This window comes from Temnothorax nylanderi, unplaced genomic scaffold (assembly GCF_030848795.1).
Source record: "Temnothorax nylanderi isolate EJ_2023f unplaced genomic scaffold, tnyl_v1.0 TNYL_tig0034_pilon, whole genome shotgun sequence".
NCBI classification, from domain to species: Eukaryota; Metazoa; Arthropoda; class Insecta; order Hymenoptera; family Formicidae; genus Temnothorax; species Temnothorax nylanderi.
The window spans coordinates 196411-214495 of record NW_027249096.1 but is presented as its reverse complement, the minus strand read 5'-3'; the positions used below and the strand labels follow the sequence as shown (position 1 = coordinate 214495).

Sequence of the window (18085 nt, the reverse complement as noted above, 5' to 3'; positions counted from 1 at the left end):
GCTCGCGTATATATTTGGAAAGCGCTGCCTCACATCGTTAACCGGCTTTATTTCCTGCGTTGCGGTACTGTAATCACGTTGACGCTGTAACGTTATCTGATTAATGGTATAATGGCGCAATAGTGCAGTTAGCAGTTAAAAGCCATGGGGTTATGCTTTCTCCGACAACGCTAATTGCATGAAAACCGAAAACGCGTTTACGAGCTCCTATAATATGGTTTACGTTCTATTCGGATCGATATATCGGCGATGCGCGTGCAAATCCGTAATAAATGAATATGGATTCTTGTATATTTTTTCAACATTTTTCTAGAGACTATAAAACTAGCGGAACAAGGCTTTTCGCGTACGATGCCTCATAAATGCACTGTACTTCTTTGAACATCATTCTCTTGCCAGATAAGTTACACGAGATGTACACAAAGTTTCGACGCAAACGTAGCAGCGTAGAATAAATTTCATTCTACGTCGCAGGTCACAACCCTGCTTTATCAACTTTATAGCCTGGATGTAACATGTTGCAAGAAAGTATTTAATTAAAAGTCGAAAACAATACTTGGATTGTTTACCCAGAAATAGCATATATTCAAATACGGATTAAAATTTATAATGCGACGTTCTGACTGCAAAACTTAAAGCATAAATTTTAATGAGATTTATAAAACTTATCTACCTTTGTAAACGATTTAATTAATATTATGATATCAGCAAATGATATATTTTGTATTGTTCAAATAATAGTAGAAATATCAATTAATGTGGAAGGTTGTTCCTAAACCGGTTGAATACGAAGGATTGTTTGAATCACGGATACGTGATGGATGGACATCCGAAAACTCTTGAACAAGCCAGAAATCTATTTATGATCAGCGAGGAGAGTTTAGAGGAAGCCGAAGAGAAATTCGTGGACGAGAATGTCGAAGTTAGAAATGTTAACGCGGCGATCTTGCCGGAATTGGTTGTAGTTTTGGAAGCGAGCGACGAGTTTCTGAAGGAACGAATCATAAATCGTCCAGAAAGAGAAATACAAAACACGCATTATACAGAGGAGCACATGCTACGACGTATGAGAGAATACAGGTATTAATTACATATACGAAAAATATACGGTGGCTTGAAGGTATTTTTGCACATGAAAAGAACTGTGGTTTATTCATATCAATATCGTGACAACTTTGACGGGGGGGGATCGATATTGAAGCTAGCTTCCAATCCCACACAAATGGGATTGGAAAGTGCATGGATAATGATCGATTGCATCCGCAATAAAATGTAACAACTGAGAAAATCAAGTATACTAAGGCAATTAAAAATTATGTGGTAATTAAGTTACTTTGCGATACGGCACAACTTAAAACAGGAATTACTCGAGCGATTTTAATTCAATTAAATACATTTTCAGCTGAAAAAATGTGTTTAATTATTATATTATACATATATATATTTTAAAAAGCCTGTATTTTCTTAATTTTTTTTTACAAACCGTATTTAAATAATATAAATTATCATTAATGCGATCTGTATAGTTTATTTACATTCTGCATTTGCGGAACAAACAGGCAAAACTGTGTGTGAGTTTTGCCTGTTTATATAAATAACTTGCCGTTTTAAAATACGAAAGCTTATATTTACATAAAAGTTTTGCAATGAACGCATTGTATCACGGATGATATTCCAGGGAAAGAAATACGGACGATAACACGCCGCTACAATTATTCGACGAGATGGAAATCCACCCACTCGTCATCTCCGTGGAAACTGACACTTGTCCGGATATGTTTCCTACGATTTATCGCTGCTTGGAAAAGCTAGGAAAACCAAGAAATTACGGTGCGCGATAATTCATACTCTCTCCCGCGATTTTATGTCATCTCAACTTTTACCATACTTCACAATATGCACATGGAACGTCTTCTATCCGTTTCCAATATTGTTGCGCGTGTCCTGTTACCGTACGCCCATTATTTCTGCCATTTCTAAACTCACGAAAAGATAAATGTCACGGGACGATGCCTCCTATTGTTCGCAGTGAAATTAAAGAGGACTTATTCTCTGATAAAGCCCCGTTGAATCGATCACGAGATATAAACTTCCTTCAAAGTATCAAGTAATAATTTCTGGAACAGCGGCCTTAATTTTTAATACGCTTGTATTTCTCGTTAGCTATAAAGGTCGATTCTTTCGCTGCTGGTCAATCTTAGTTCGTTTTTTCTTTGTTTCGTATCGTAATTATATCTACGATCTACAAAGAGAAAAGGAGAACACATTCAGTTATGTTCAATTAGCGTGAACCGATATCGAAGAAACTGGCTCTTGTACCGATTAATAAAATTATATCTAAGTTAATTTTATATGATTTAATAGCGAGGGCAAAAAAGCTTTTGTAATTAGAAAGCCGTTATGAAGTTTATTATTGTTTAATTGATTATGTTATTCTATCATAATTTTTTTTATTAGAGATCATAAAACGTTGAAATATATTTTTTTTTTTCGTCTAGGACCAACAGCCGAGGAAATGGAAATTGCACGAAAACGCACTGAAGCAGGAGCACGTGCTGCTGAAATTGCGGAAAAATTACGAAAGGAGCGAGAAATTTTGGAATGTAAACGGCAGCGCGAAGAGAAAATGACGGAATGGGTTGGTAAATTCTTTTTGTATTTAAAAGTCAGACTGCATGTCTATGCAACTAAATGTATTTTAATTTATTCCGCATAAATATTTATATATGCAAGGAAATATTGAATTAGTGTGATATATAGAGATAGGTAATAAATTAGCTCCCAAAATTGTTTATATTAATGTTTTAATATCAAATTTGCCGATGTATATATAAGCCATTAATTTGCATGCAAAATCAACTTAATTATTGAAATTGCCAAACTATCCCTCAATTGTTTAAAGGTAAAATGTATTCAAATCAAGGAACGTAAAATAAGTTCACGTTTGCAATAATTAGGATAATATAGCTCATTTAATGCGGTTGGCATATTTAATTACTTTCTCTTTTCTTTTTTATACTATTGCAATATAGATGCATATCCTTCATGAACGAGCTTTTAATCTATTCAATGTAATTACGAGAGCAGTTATCAAGTTTATGCTTAGCTGGGCGTAATTCGAAGCAGATATTCAGCTTTTCTTTCAATCTCAAACCGCACCGTCGGTCATAAATGACCACACTATTGATCTCGACGAAATTTATGTCCGCATCGACGAATATTTCTATACTGGGTCAATATTTCTAATTTCTCCGCTAGGGATTTGCAATGTGCATATTACGTACGTTGTTTTACGGAACAGTGTAAAATTTCCCGATTCTGGGAAATTACTTTTAAAGGCAAATTAGTGACTCGTAAGCGGATTTGGAGATTAAACGAACCAGACGAGTTAAAGTTACTAGCTTGCAATATTAATCTGTTTTTTATGCACGTATCCGGTAAAGTTACGCGACTGACCAGGATTAGTTGTGTTTGAAGTTTACGGGACTTTTTTGCATATAGAGCTTGTGTACCCGTGTTTTATACATTAGTGTCTCAAGCTACCGGCAAATGCAAATGCGTATCGATCACGGTTGGCCGCTCATAAGATAGCTCTTTTGTACATGCAAAATCGTAATTACACGACAGTAATCATCTAGGTAGAGCGGAAGAAGAATAAAAAATAAATTTCTCACATATTACATAATACGCAAATATTAAATTATTTAGATCTCAAACAAGACTTTCTTTCTCATGTCAGTCATTGTAAAATACTTATCTTGTGAAATGTCAACCATAGCTCTCAACCTTTTTCTTATTCATGATTATTTTATGTAATATGGAAATTTTGTTGTAATATACCACTAATTTGTCTGGATTCGATGTTCTTCGATTGTCAACAATATCAACAATTCAGTGATACGGATTGTATAACGGATAAAGCATTGTCTTTTATAGATGAACTTAATGGAGAAGTTGAAACAAGAGGAAGAAGAAAGGCTTTGTATTTTGGCAGAGCCATTACGACATTACCTAATGAAGTACGTTTTTCCGACATTGACCGAAGCTTTGATAGAAGTTGCAAAATTACGACCGGAGGATCCAATAGATTTTCTCGTTAGTATATCATTGTTTATTATCTTTTATTAACGTCTCATTACCGCAAAAATATTACATTCAATTACAAAAAAAAAAGATAGTAGTATGTAAATTTTCATCGCAATTACCGTTTCAACGGTAGTTAAGATAATAGTTCGAGATGGAAATTGTGTAAGGCAAAAGCGAGAAACGTGGCACAAGAAAGCAATGAAATTAATTTGCCAAACTTGCACAATACGCTGCAACAAATGAATTATAGTATCGCCGCGTTCTGGCAGACTAAACTTCGACGATCTTAACGAATTTTAGTTTGTTTTACTGAAGAAGCTCAGGAGTAATTACGTCGAGTGACCCCCTTTCAATTCGATTAAATTCAGAGTTTGTCCCGTACCCGCGGGATCACGGCGCGGCGTGACATTTGACGACATTATCCCTCGTCAGAGGGAAGATATCAATGTCAGGAGTATACAAGACAAATTAAGATTAACTTGTTTGATAAATGTATAAAATCGTTGCAAATCGTATAAAATCGTGACAATACTGCATGTACTGCGTTTCATGACGCGTACCCGAATTTTTTGCAGCTGATAGATGGCTTTGCCGTAATCATCAATTCATGCCGGAACAACGGGAAAAAATTATATAGCCTTACGTATTATAAAGAGTTTATTGATGAAATTATATATATTTTAAATTATTTGAAGATCTCTAAAATTGTCAAATATATGTTGTTTTTCTTTACGTATAAAATGGAGTTTAAAAATCTAGGCATATTAAAGATATTATATTACAGTTTATTTCTTTCATTACAGTTCTCTAAACTGTTTGAAAAATATCTCGCGGTATTAAAAGATTAATTTATTTTATAATTTTATTGAACAAATACATCAATATATCTCGCTTAAATAAGCATAAAAATAATTCGAGATTAAACTTTGCGGAATAAATTCTATCATTCAAAAATTTTAAATAAATGTAAATGAAATTTCAAACAGCAATTTCGAACGACGATTTATGTTTGAGTGATGGTTTGGCTAGAAAAAAATGTTAACTCGCGCATATGACTGCGATTAACAGGAGTGAAAGCGTTAGACAGGAGCGTTAGACGGCAAATAAAATCCCTGTCGGGACCCGTTCGGTGTGCGAACGTCCACTCTAAGGCATCGCCAAATTAGGTAATTCCGTTAGATTTTCGACATAGTTCGGCAATCGTCGCGAAAGGAACATTTCGCATGTGCGAATGCGAGAACAACTTTCACACTTCGAATCCCGTTCCCGTGGAAATCGATAGGTTGCTGCTCACGATTAGACGCCGTTCTACTCCGGAGCATCGAACCACGAGGGGAATAGGAGCATGACCGTTCTCTTGGCTCTCCGTCGACCATATCGGGACCTTCTATCTATAATTTCGTGATTTCGAGCTTCGTCGGTTTTGATCGGTCCGCTATTACGGAGAAACGCAAAGGGCATAAGCAATTTTTTTCACTATCGGCTTCAGTAGTCGTTTTAATTTGGTATTCACGATCGATCTCTTCAGAGATCATTATACAACCGCAATTCTATGATTTAAGGTCAATACTAGTATCGCGAATTTAGCGTTACACTTTTGCAAACAATTTTATATAAAATTATTTTGTTTCTTTTATACATTTTATTACATTTTATGAATTTATTTCATTTTATGTAGGTATATGCTTTTATAATATCTTGTTAAATAAAATATTTTGTAAACAGAATTATATATATAATTATTTAAAAAATAATTATATTGTGCATATTCTTGACGCAATTCAACGATTAAAAATCTACACTATTATTGCAAATTGTTAAATTAAATTTTGTTTCTTTTATATATTTTATGTACTATTTTACATTTTAAGCATTTATACTTAATTATATTATTATTATACTTAATTATGTTATATTATTATATACTTGAACTACTTTCTCAGATGAAATTTCGCATACAATTTTATATAAAATTATTTGAAAGATATACATACGACTTGTGCATATTCTTGATATTGCATTATGAAACTTTTGTCGACGCGAAACATTATAATCCTCTTTGCAACCTCTTTACGAATGACGGATCTCATTATCTTTATTTTTTCAATTTTCCATTTCCCCTAATCTTAAAATCGTCTACATAGAAGAAAGTTCTTACCCACTTTCAATTCATTAAAATGATTTCTTTTAGACTGATTTTTTTTCATTAAAATCGGTAATAGAAAGTTCTCATTGTGTATACATAGTTTCATAAATGGATAGAACATCGTAGCGAGACTAAAACGACGAAGAGATACGAGGAGAAAAGAGAGAGAGAGAGAGAGAGAGAGAGAGAGAGAGAGAGAGAGAGAGAGAGAGAGAGAGAGAGAGAGAGAGAGAGAGAGAGAGAGAGAGAGAGAGAGAGAGAGAGAGGAGAGAGAGAGAGAGAGAGAGAGAGAGAGAGAGAGAGAGAGAGAGAGAGAGAGAGAGAGAGAGAGAGAGAGAGAGAGAGAGAGAGAGAGAGAGAGAGAGAGAGAGAGAGAGAGAGAGAGAGAGAGAGAGAGAGAGAGAGAGAGAGAGAGAGAGAGAGAGAGAGAGAGAGAGAGAGAGAGAGAGAGAGAGAGAGAGAGAGAGAGAGAAAGAAAGAGAGGCAAAAAGTTAACAAAGGGAGATGCAACGTCGATAAAGTAAATGCATATTATCTTCGACATTTCTCAGCGGGTTCAGTAGATTAGTATATCATGCTATTATAGTAATATGCCCGATCTTCAGAATTCATTATTTAAAAGACAATCATTTCAAATAAATGCAGTCTCGGAGTGCTATCAGAGCGAGTCGATGGTAATATGCAACAATGTGCGGTTACATTTAAAGCGTTCTTCGGAGTTATTGTTTTTTGAAGGAGACATTTACTGCCACAATCCATAATTATGAACGCTATCTCTTTCAACGATGAAAGAAATTGAATTTCTTCTGCTCGTTTAATGATCTAAGCCTCTAAGCTTTCAAAACAATCTTCTATATCTTCCTGTCTAATCTTTGGATTATAAATTTATGAAGATCATGGATTCATCGTACTAAACTATATTCCAAGAGTATCTCAGCAACACATTTTACATCGAAAATTCGCAGGCCGATGAACTGGATGAAGGTTGTTTGATAAAAAGAACTTCGCCCAAAATGGACCATTGACGTACAACATTGAATCATGATTTCATCTTTTTCCAATTCTAATAATTAGAAAAAGATAAAAAAGTAAAATAAAAAGAGTTTAAAGTTAATCTATATTGGTAGAATTGGACATTAGTCGAACAAACCAATAAGTTTGTTCATTACTGCCGTCACCATAGGAAAGTATCCTGAACGCAACGAAGTCTGGACGATATTATAAATATATTATTTTATATAAAGTTAGTGATATTATAATATTTAAGTTAAATAGTGCAAAGTTTTCAGTGCAGTCAATTAGCTAATTTTACATATGGTAATATGCGAAATTCACGCCCCAGAAAATATCTTTCCCCACGTTTTTGAGACTCGAGACTATATTATTATTATTTCTATCAACCTCATCTACAAATGCATATAGAAGTCAAATGTGTGCGTTTGCGATCCAAAACCCCTTGATAAAATATGGGCGAGGTTCTTCGTCTCGTCACTTCGATCGATCGTTCAGCTACCCGTCGTACACAGTATCAAAGGGATTGTTATCTCTCGTCTAGCGAAGTGTTATGATCAATATCTTTTCGTGCAATGTCAGTCAAACAAAATCTGTATATAGTAAATTGTTCATTTTCATTGTATAAAGTTTTTACACCTTTAATAACATCTTTAGTAGATTTGTTATTTTCGTATTTGCCTTAAATTATCGCTCGAATGACAAATATTCAATCGTATTCACTCTGTGTATTCTAAGTATCGATCTACGAAGTAGTCCTACGTGTCATTTCATTTAATTATAAAAAAACGTGACCATCAAAATCGTACGTGTAAACGTATTACTTTCTAAATATTATATTGGACTTGCGTAGTCTTAACTCAACTAAATTTTCTGAGCCATATGTTCCTCCATCATTATATACCTGTGCGCGCAAATTCGATAAAACGAACTCTAATATCTCTTAGACGTAGATAATGTGATCATTTCTATGCGGGCCGCGTGCAAACAAATCAGGATTCTAACGTTGTTTGGGAAATATCGAGACGCGAGCGAATACGAGATTGCGAGGTAATAGAACACGATAACGCAACAATAAGCCAGTATCTTTAGACGCTCTTGCATAAGAGCGTGCCGGTCGCGCGGAACAAGTTACAAAGGAAAATTAATAACAAGGTGGAATGCGCGATGTGCGACGTCATGACTGTGCTAAAATTACGAATGCAATGCAATGTAACATTCACATAGCTGCCATAAATACAAATGGGTGACGTAATAAAATTTTACAACTTTACAAATTACATTAGCGTAGTCTTACAACACGACAGACAATTTTCCTGAGAAGTAATGAAATCATGAATCTTAAAATAGCGAATACTTTAGTAAAATTATTTATACTTCCGATGGCTATTTTTCTAAGAAAATAAGAAACTTTAAGAAATTACAGAACAAAAGCTTTTTGTACGTTGTGAAATTTCGATTTTCCATTCACGTAACAAATCTCGTCTCGTGAAACTCAAGTTTAAACCCATCGCGATCATAACAGGTAACAGATACGTCTATTAAAAAGTTATTTCACAACATCGATGTATGAAAGAAAATTGGATAAAACACATTAAAAATGGCACGTGGATGCTACCGAAGAGAAAAAATTGTATTAAAAAAACAAATGCATGTTATATATAAAGAAATCAGACTAATATACTTTTATTTTCTTTTTTTTATTAATTTTGTATTTTAACTCATTTGCTTAAAACATTTTCGAGCGGTGTGGATTATCTTTGTAACGTAAGATATCATTTACGAAATTAGTTATATATTTTCATTAGTTAAAGTATTCTGTGGCACTCGTATCGGCTCGTATTGTACCGGCGCCGTATAGGTATTCATGCACATGTAAAATATGGAGATGACGCTTAGCGCAGAAGTAACTAATTTATTAACAGCGACAAACCTCACGCAATCGGTGTTGATATTCATGAGTATAATAATTCAGTACTCCAAAACAATGCAAAATGGAACATCATTAAATTTCTATCATTATTAATTGTCAAATTTCATAGTCAAATTTCATTGTATACCATCAGTTTGGTATATCTAATAATAGAAAATAATGGACCTGTGCGCGCAGCGTTTAATATATCTCTACAATAAACAATTACAGAATAATAATATATAACGGTTTCTCGCGTAATAACTTTCACATTTTATAAATGTCGATCGCCATTTCCGCTTATCGAACGATCCCACATTAGGTATTGTTTACAGTGAAACTATGTAGCAGCATTTATGATAGCTGCATTGTTGTGTCAATCATTGTTGCAGTTAGAAATAAAACCACGGCAAAGCTTTCGCGCGGTATATGGAGAATTGAAATGATGTGAAGGTAAAACGATGCGTAGGTTGTCCTACGTTGAATCACAAGAAGAATTCTGATGTAAAAATCAGAGCGAAGTGGGACGAGTGACATTGAAAGTGAAAGTGGGTCGTAATATTGGTTGTAGATAGGGGATGATGGTACACGACCCGTTTTAAACAGATTATGAGGTCGATTCTACCTCGCGTATTCTCACGTACGAGTGAAGAATGCAGGAAGAGCCGGGTTAATTATAGAAATTAACAGCCGGAAAAAGTTTCAGATACGCATTTCAATTAAAAAAAGAATTGTGCAGTGAGTTAAAGTACTTTGAGTCAGTTCTATCTGTAATAAAACGCGCATCGCATTACTTTTATTTATATCTCATAATTAATTGACGCTGTACTGTGCTTTATTTGCAAGTTAATTATAATTTTTTATATATATTATAAAATATTTTCGTGCATCAAATTATTTATCAAAATACTTATTGTTATTCGACCACCAAACTCACGGCGCGCTGAAATATCGCACTGACTGAGTAAGAAATATATTCCCGTTCCAGGCCGAGTATTTATTTAAAAAGAATCCCGAGGGAAGAATGTTCGAGCCGGATTATACGGAAACAATGAGCATGCTCTTGGATGCTATCGGCCGGCAACAAAACGATGTCCTTCCGAGGGAAGGATTGGAGGCTGATGTAGCGCAATTCCTGAAAAGGCAGGATGAATTATCTACCACGGACAAAATAGAAAAAAGTGAAATGCAGGACGTGGGCAGGCAGATAGATGCGATTTCGATTCTCGAACGGAGCTCCGAGTATGAAGGAATTGATGACTCTGAAAAGGAGGAATTGAATTTCGCTGAACCAATAACCGATGAATTTGAAGACAAAGCTTAACAAATTGATCAAATTATTCTTAAAGCAGATAGTAAGTTTTTACTAATCTGAATGTTTGACATAGTGCAAGCTAAAGACGAAAATGCAATTGCATCTCAAAACGTTCATCATATTCTATCAATTATTTTAACGATTATTATATGTTGACATTTGTTACTTTAATATATCTAAGATCACACGAATTCCACCGGACACCTGAATAAAAGACAATATAAATCCTCTTTGATATTCAATATCAACTTGTCATGGATAATAACTTTGTTAACTTAACTGTGACGATTTTTTTTACGCAAACGTTATTTTTTTAACTCAATAATGCCGGTGCTCATCCAGACGTGACTTTGTCTTTAGACACGTGCAATATGAACTAAATATAACATGACGTACTTAAATAATCTCTTCTCTCTTACTACGTATTTTTTAAAATTAAATTACATATTTCCATAGAGATCAATGTTCAGTTATGCCCTACCACGCACTTTCATTAAAATTAAATTACATATTTACATATATTGGTATTTTTCAAAATTAAATTACAAATTACATATTTGGTATTAAAAAAATAATAAAATTATTATAATTTTTCGTAATTCTCTCATTTTATCGTATTGAGTATGGTACTCGTTCTATATCTTCAATTCATATTTGATTTCGGATTCAAGCGCTTATGCTATATTCTGTTGTGCAACAAGCGTTTCAAGCTGACCGTTCGAAGTGACGTCTACAAAGGATTTATCTCTTAGATACGAAATCACATTTTACACACGTATAAGTTGCATTATGGAAACAAAGAGTTATTAAATAAAACGGATTAACTTTTGTTGGAAAGCAATTGCGTAAGAAGAGCTTAGAGCTTTAAGAAAAATCTTTGCTTTATAAATGCCTAGATTTTGTGCACGTGCGATTTCTTGAAAGGATTTCAGTAAAGTTTACAGTCCTTGACCAGGTAGACTATATATTTATGGAAAACTTACACATTTCAAAAGTTATAATCACTTCAAGTTACACAAAAGTTACTGCCAATACACAACGCTTTAAGTTGACTTTATAAAACTTACTAAAAAAATGTATCACTATTTTTTTTATAAGACTGTTTAATTATCACACTTTTATATAATTTGAGTTATGGCGCTATAATATAGTGATATCACAAGGAAACGTTACGTTTTAAACTTGCAATAGGCGATCAATCATGTAATGCTTCGCAACTGAATTATTTCCTGGACTTCAAGTCGTATCTAATTTTCGATTTGTTATCCTTGTGTGGGATCCAGCTGGCAAATATCAGTTTGCTTAACTCTACCCACTTAATTTGCGCCTTTCTATAGATCGTGGTATTAATTGCTCTACAAACAGATGAAAGGTTGTAAGACAGAAGATTTTATTTGCCGTAGTTAATAAACGTTGAAAATGGTTCGTAATAATGTATTTTCGTTTAATAAGAGCAAAATAGTACTCTGTTGTTAAAAATAAAATTGTCATAGACAGCTTGTTTTGCTCATTTAAAATTACATCATTACAATTAGTTAATTGACGTCATTATAACTCAAATTATACGCAAGTTATGTGCTACGTGAAGCTTAATTACGCAGCTAATATATTAATATCGTTATAATGATAGCGGATAGTGTATCAAGTATTACGTTGAACTATATTCAATCCTTTAATACCCCGCTATCAATTTATGGCTTTCCCTGAAAGCGCGCATGCCTAAGTGTGGCTTCTTCTGGGATCGTGGAGTTTCCTATCGAGCCGCTTGGTAGTTATTTGGGGCCAAGGGCGAAAATTCCACATTATTTGTACTTTTCACCACAGCAAGCTTAATACATTCTCAAAATGTATCTTCCTGTATTATTGTTATACGAGCGATATATGAAATAAATAAATTCAATTCAATTCCTGCAGCGAGATTGATTAACTTTCGAATTACAATACAATATAAAATGTTTTTACAGACGGATACATCCGCGCAACGTACCTTGTCTTGTTTTATTTTAATTTTATTATGATTCGAAAACATGTGAAAATACTCTTTATGTCCGCGGGACCGAGAGCGATTTTATGAATAATTCGTCCGCGAAAATAAACGGGAAATCACACGATGAATGTAAATTATTCTCGGGTGTGCCGCATATGAAAGTAAACTCGAAAATTAAGGAAATGCAATGCGGCCAATTAGCTTGTAAATGCTCTACGTAGCTTTAATTCGCGCGGTCTAATCGATTCGAAACTTACGCCTACCGGCCAGAAATTGGGTCAGTTTACTGTAACCTCGTTTTAATCAATACAATGCAATATCCGTATTGAAAGTAGATCTGGATCAGGCATCACCCACCCGAATGATCGACAGGCGATGTTTCTATCTATCGTACCTTGCTAATTTCCGCCGACACTGTCACAGAGCGAGGACGCAGAGGCGAAGTCGCCTTGTTCTTTGTAAAACTTGATCGCGGCACTTATCGATTCTTACAAGTATAAATAGTGTTAAAGCCTCGCTTTTTCGTACTGGACGCGGCATGCCGTGCGCTATCACACTCAAGTCGCGATATTAGTAACGCGATGCCAATAACATTAACGTGTTGATGATACATCACGCGCGTATCGCTCTAATTTTGAGACATGCCGAAAGCTCAATATACGTGTTACACGGTTCAATTGATGTGCTGTAAACTACCAGAACGCGATGTAATGCAATTAACCGCTGACGTGTGACTCAACGTCAAATTTCGAAGTAACAGTCTCTCTGTCAATCTTCAACATTTAAAATGAAATTTCGTCTACCTTTTAATCCAGTTCAGCTCTAAACTCGAAAAAATATGTTTTTAATAATTTGTTGTGTGTTACGGCCTGATAAGACGTGGATTAATTCAATCTGCTAATTAGAGTCTAATTGATGGGGCAACTGATCCGCCGAAAATTTCGCGTTCGAACGACATAGTGTAGCCCCAGCCTTAGGGTCACACAAATCGTCGCGAATTCAAGCTGGTGCTCGACCGTCTGCGAGTACGGCCCGACGTTACAACGGCCAAGATCTCTCCGTCGATGCTGGTGCACGAGAACACCGCGAGCGGTATATCTGTATCTCCAAACACCTGTTAGCAGTCGCTCTCGGGTGGGCGGTTTCGTCACATCGCCTTTAAAGCTACGGCGTCGCGAGCAGGACGAATTCCTGCGCCGAAGCCGGTCTGAAACCGAACGCGAAGGAGCGAGCGAACGATCGCGATGGGGTGACCTTGATCGCGGCACTTGATACTACGGGGTGCGCTCGATACATTTGCGCTCCATCCGATTCCGTCCGAATACGGCCTCGCGATTCCTCTCTCTCTCTCTCTCTCTCTCTCTCTCTCTCTCTCTCTCTCTCTCTCTCTAGCTAGAGAGAGAGAGAGAGAGAGAGAGAGAGAGAGCTTCTGCTTTTTTCCTGCACGTAAAACCACGAAAAAAAGAATCAACTCGCTTACCGGCGTAACCCTGTTGCGAATAATTCGCTTCCTCGCTCGGCACCACGGTCTCCTCGAGGATGCTCTCCGACGCCGTCTTCACAACTCCCATATCGTCGATGCACGATCGAACGCTGCGGACCGACTGTGTAGGTGGATAGTCACGGGGGTAGTTTAAAGCTCCGTCCCACAGCGATTATCTCGTCTCGATTGTGCCGCGTTGTCTGGCGTCGCCGGAATGCTCGGCGCCGTTTCGTCCGCCTATTGCGTCTGCGTTCGCGCCTGCGTCCATCCCCCTCGCCGTACCCCTCGCCTCGCCCTTCTTGACCCTCGTGCATCCCCCGTTGCCACGGTCGCTTCTCACCCCCGTCAAGTCGTCACACAGGAGCAAGGCTATCTCTCTAGGCCAGGGTGAGCGGCAGTAAGCAGGAGAGAAATTGTAGTAGTGGTGGTGATGTATAAAAGTAGTGGTGGTGGCGGTGGCGACGGTGTCCTCTTTATGCCGTGATAGGCGGCAGGGGTTGCTGCTACCTCTACCGCTGTTGCCGCCGCCGCCGCCGCCTCCGCCGCCGCTATTGCTGGTGACGGCTGATTATACTATCCCGGGTGTTCCTGCCTGCCGCTACTATATATGGAGCGGGGTGCTACGAGCACACGGCACAGGGGCAATGTCGACCTTCCTCGGTCTCGGTGAAGGTCTCCGTTGGTTACTCGTGCCGGGTAATACTTCCCTCTTGCGCTCCGTCAACACGCGGAGACTTTCTCGTCGCGCCCTTTCTTCCTCTCTCTTGTTTCTTCTCCAATTTCCTCTCTTTCCGTTCAAGGTCTTTTATTTTAGTTCATTAATTTGTACGTTTTGTTGTATCCTGCCATTGCCACTGACACGTAGTTACTCTTGTTAAATATAATATTATGAATTTAATTCGTGCACGGTTAAAAATCCAGAGAGATGGACAGAAGGAAATAGAGACAAAGAAAGAAAGCGGAAAGAGAGAAATGTTGTATAAAATAAATAAAACAGCAGGAATAAAGCATATATATTTATTCAAATTATAGACGAAGCAGAAATATACTATTATATTACATTATAAAATTTGTCAAACCTCTTTTCTACCCTAAAATGTTCTCTTTGCTTGTTTTTGACGTCATTGCAATAAACATCGGCGTTTTAATACTCTTTGCGCGTAAACAAAGAATTTCGTTCTATTTTCCACTGACCTCGAGCTCTTTTTTCCATAAACTCTGTGAAATGTGCGCATCGTCGTTACGCGCATAGAGCTCGAATGTATCCCTACGCATGTACATCCGCCGAAAATCTACGTCGGAGCTTTTGCAACACGTGTTTGCCCTTGAAACCTCCCACGACTGGTGCGGTGTGCCTTGTTGCACGCCAAGAGGCGATCGTTAAATCATACCCTTCGCAATGCTCTCGCGCTGGTGATCTCTGTGAATCCCCGGCTCTTCCCATTATTTGGTAACTACGGCGCGGTGGTGTCTCAAGTAGCCCAGGGTCCACCTTAACATCCCGATATTCTTCCCCGTCCGACTCGTACCTTCGTTTGTAAGTGTGCGACACCTGCGTCATCGGGCTCTCTTCCGCTTTATTGAGTGCACCGCCTATGATCGCGACTAAAGGCTTTTCGCCCCTCCAAACCACCCTTCTAAGTCGCATAACACTGCACAGACGGACGGAATCGTATTTACGTAGATATCTCGTGTTACGTGCTTGGCTCGTACTAGAAGAGCTCGTACTGTCGAGCTCTTGATGTCATGCTCGAATAAATTGTGGATTTTGTGCGATAGAATATGAAAAAGATCTAGGTCTTAAGGATAAACGTGACGTTGCGTTTTATACATTAAACTTGTAAACATTTGCGTTTATATATTAAATTATATTACTACAGAGAGGAGAGGAGAAGCGAAGAGACGAAGGAAGGGAGAAGCAAGAAATGAGGAAATAATAAGAAACGAGAAGCTATGTATGAAGGGACGTGTACAATAAAGAAGGGATAAGGATGTGATAAGACAAAAAGAGAATATATATTAAGTTGGCAATTGATGGATATAATTTAGAGAATTTAGTAGAGGATGTGGGGGTGAAAGATCTAAAGAGACACGGGAAATTATGCAGTAATAATACATAAACTAAGTAATCATGTTATGGAAATTATGCAATTGTGTTACTATGTAAATGTGTAAACATGTAACCATGTGTGCATTTAATATAAACCGGAAACCATCCTAAGCCGCAAGGGCGTGGATTAATAAATACATACATACGTACTACATTACCAAGAAATGTATATAGCAGTCAAATAAATAATTTAAATGATGTAATATTTATTAAACATATTAAACATATATATGCTAATAAAAAAGGAAATATTGTACTAATTATAACTAATTTGACGCAAATATGCAGTAATATGCAAATAATACATTCTCGTCCGGATATTACATTAAAACAGCGAATTGAATATTTTAAATCGTAATAAAATGATCCATAACATAAATTATATTATTATTATAATATCGGTATATAATAACAAAATAAATGATTATTCTATAAATATTAAATCGTGTACCTAATAAGAAGTTATGAATAATTTTGTACAGTGGTAGATATATTTAATATTCCTGAGGGCCACTCGAATCTAGTTGAATTAACCACTGCGATAGACATGTTATTATCAAAACTCGTTAAAACCTTATTGACTTTGTATTCTGTTCATGATGACATAGAGAAAAGAGAGGACTAACCCATGCTTTTAGCTCGATTACACTTCCGCGTTCTCATTTGTACGCAATTTAAAACCCTCTTCAAATTCCACCGTTATTAGAACGTAATAAACATATTAACACTTTTACTACGAAGTTACAGAAGTTATTAAACCTTGCGTAGAGGAGTCGCACGTGTTGGATGTATTCAACGTGAAACTTGTTATACTCAACGCTAACGTTGTGAACTATCATTTTCACTTAACTGTTTTTTGCGTGGTGTCCCACTTTTCTCATTGCGGATTCTAGATCAAATCCATTCTCGATTATCCCACGCTGAATAAACATGCACCGATTTGAAGGACTTGGCAAATTACATCACACATTTATCTGACAATCTTTAATTCCATTCGTTTCGAAGAGGACTCAGTTTGAATTCGACATCTGTCGACGATGTTAACATCCATCTTATTTCGCAATACGTCCTTGTAACACAAATCGTTTTGTAACGTAAATCACGCAGCAATTACGCAGTAATATTAAGATATTATATTACTGAAATAAAGTCATTATTGATTTATTATAACATTATAATTAACGTAGCCACTCGTATTTTATTACAGTTAATACGTGGATTTTATTACAATGGCTAATAAATGGCTATAAAAATAAATTCGAGGAGCATTTGATCAAAAATGTTGTAATAACATAAAATTAAAATAAACGCTTTGTAATATGAATGAAAAAATAAACTTTTAAAAATATTGAAAATTATATAACACAAATATTAATTTTTCGCTGTGCAAAAATTTACTGATTGCTATTTTAACATTGCCATTGTACGTACCGAAATGTCGATTATAAATATCTTAGCTGAAAAGACTTACACTACAATATCTATAACTATAGATATTAAGAGGTAATCCTGCTCTAAATATAAATTCCGTAACTTTTGTATATTTTTATATGTTTACCGCACGACAAGATGCACCCATGTACATCAATTTCTGAATATGTAAAAGAGTATGCAGCTAGCGAACAGCGATCGATTCAAATTGTCTGTATACCCATTTCCACTACAGTCTCTTCGACACATATAGGTATACATGGAATAGCGCTCAGTAAATACACACAAACCTACTTTCACGGTTTTAATTTTTGATGCTCATACAAAATAAATTTCTCTTCGCGGTAATGTAATTTGAAATAACACTGTTTTTTTGAAACTGGGAAATTTAACGAGCACGAGTAAAAGAAGTAGGCGATATTTTTATCCGTAGAGTAACATTTTAAACTGTTTTAAAGTTGTTAAAAAAAAGAAAGAAATTAATTCGAAAAATTTTACGTTAAAATTTAAAACTCATTTTTGTACAGAACGAATTACCATTTTTTCTAATTACTCTCGAGATGAGATCCAAACCAGTCACTTTCTTGATGTAGATATCTTCAGG

General features: G+C 36.1%; 2 protein-coding genes across 2 annotated transcripts in view; one reads left to right on the top strand and one right to left on the bottom strand.

Annotated features, from left to right (window-relative positions):
• The window catches only part of LOC139770900 (synaptotagmin-10), a 30493-nt gene extending 16334 nt beyond the window's left edge, over positions 1-14159 (bottom strand). Inside the window, exon 1 of the mRNA XM_071703167.1 lies at positions 13938-14159. Within this exon, the coding sequence (XP_071559268.1) occupies positions 13938-14028 (91 nt within the window). The 5' untranslated portion in view covers positions 14029-14159. The remainder of the gene's footprint in view (positions 1-13937) is intronic.
• Positions 739-10979, top strand: LOC139770893 (adenylate kinase 7). The gene is made up of 5 exons (XM_071703148.1): positions 739-1080; positions 1679-1830; positions 2499-2638; positions 3937-4095; positions 10144-10979. Exons 1-5 carry the CDS (start codon positions 818-820, stop codon positions 10477-10479), a joined length of 1050 nt encoding a protein of 349 aa, XP_071559249.1. The 5' UTR covers positions 739-817; the 3' UTR covers positions 10480-10979.
• Positions 14160-18085: the final 3926 nt, after the last annotated feature.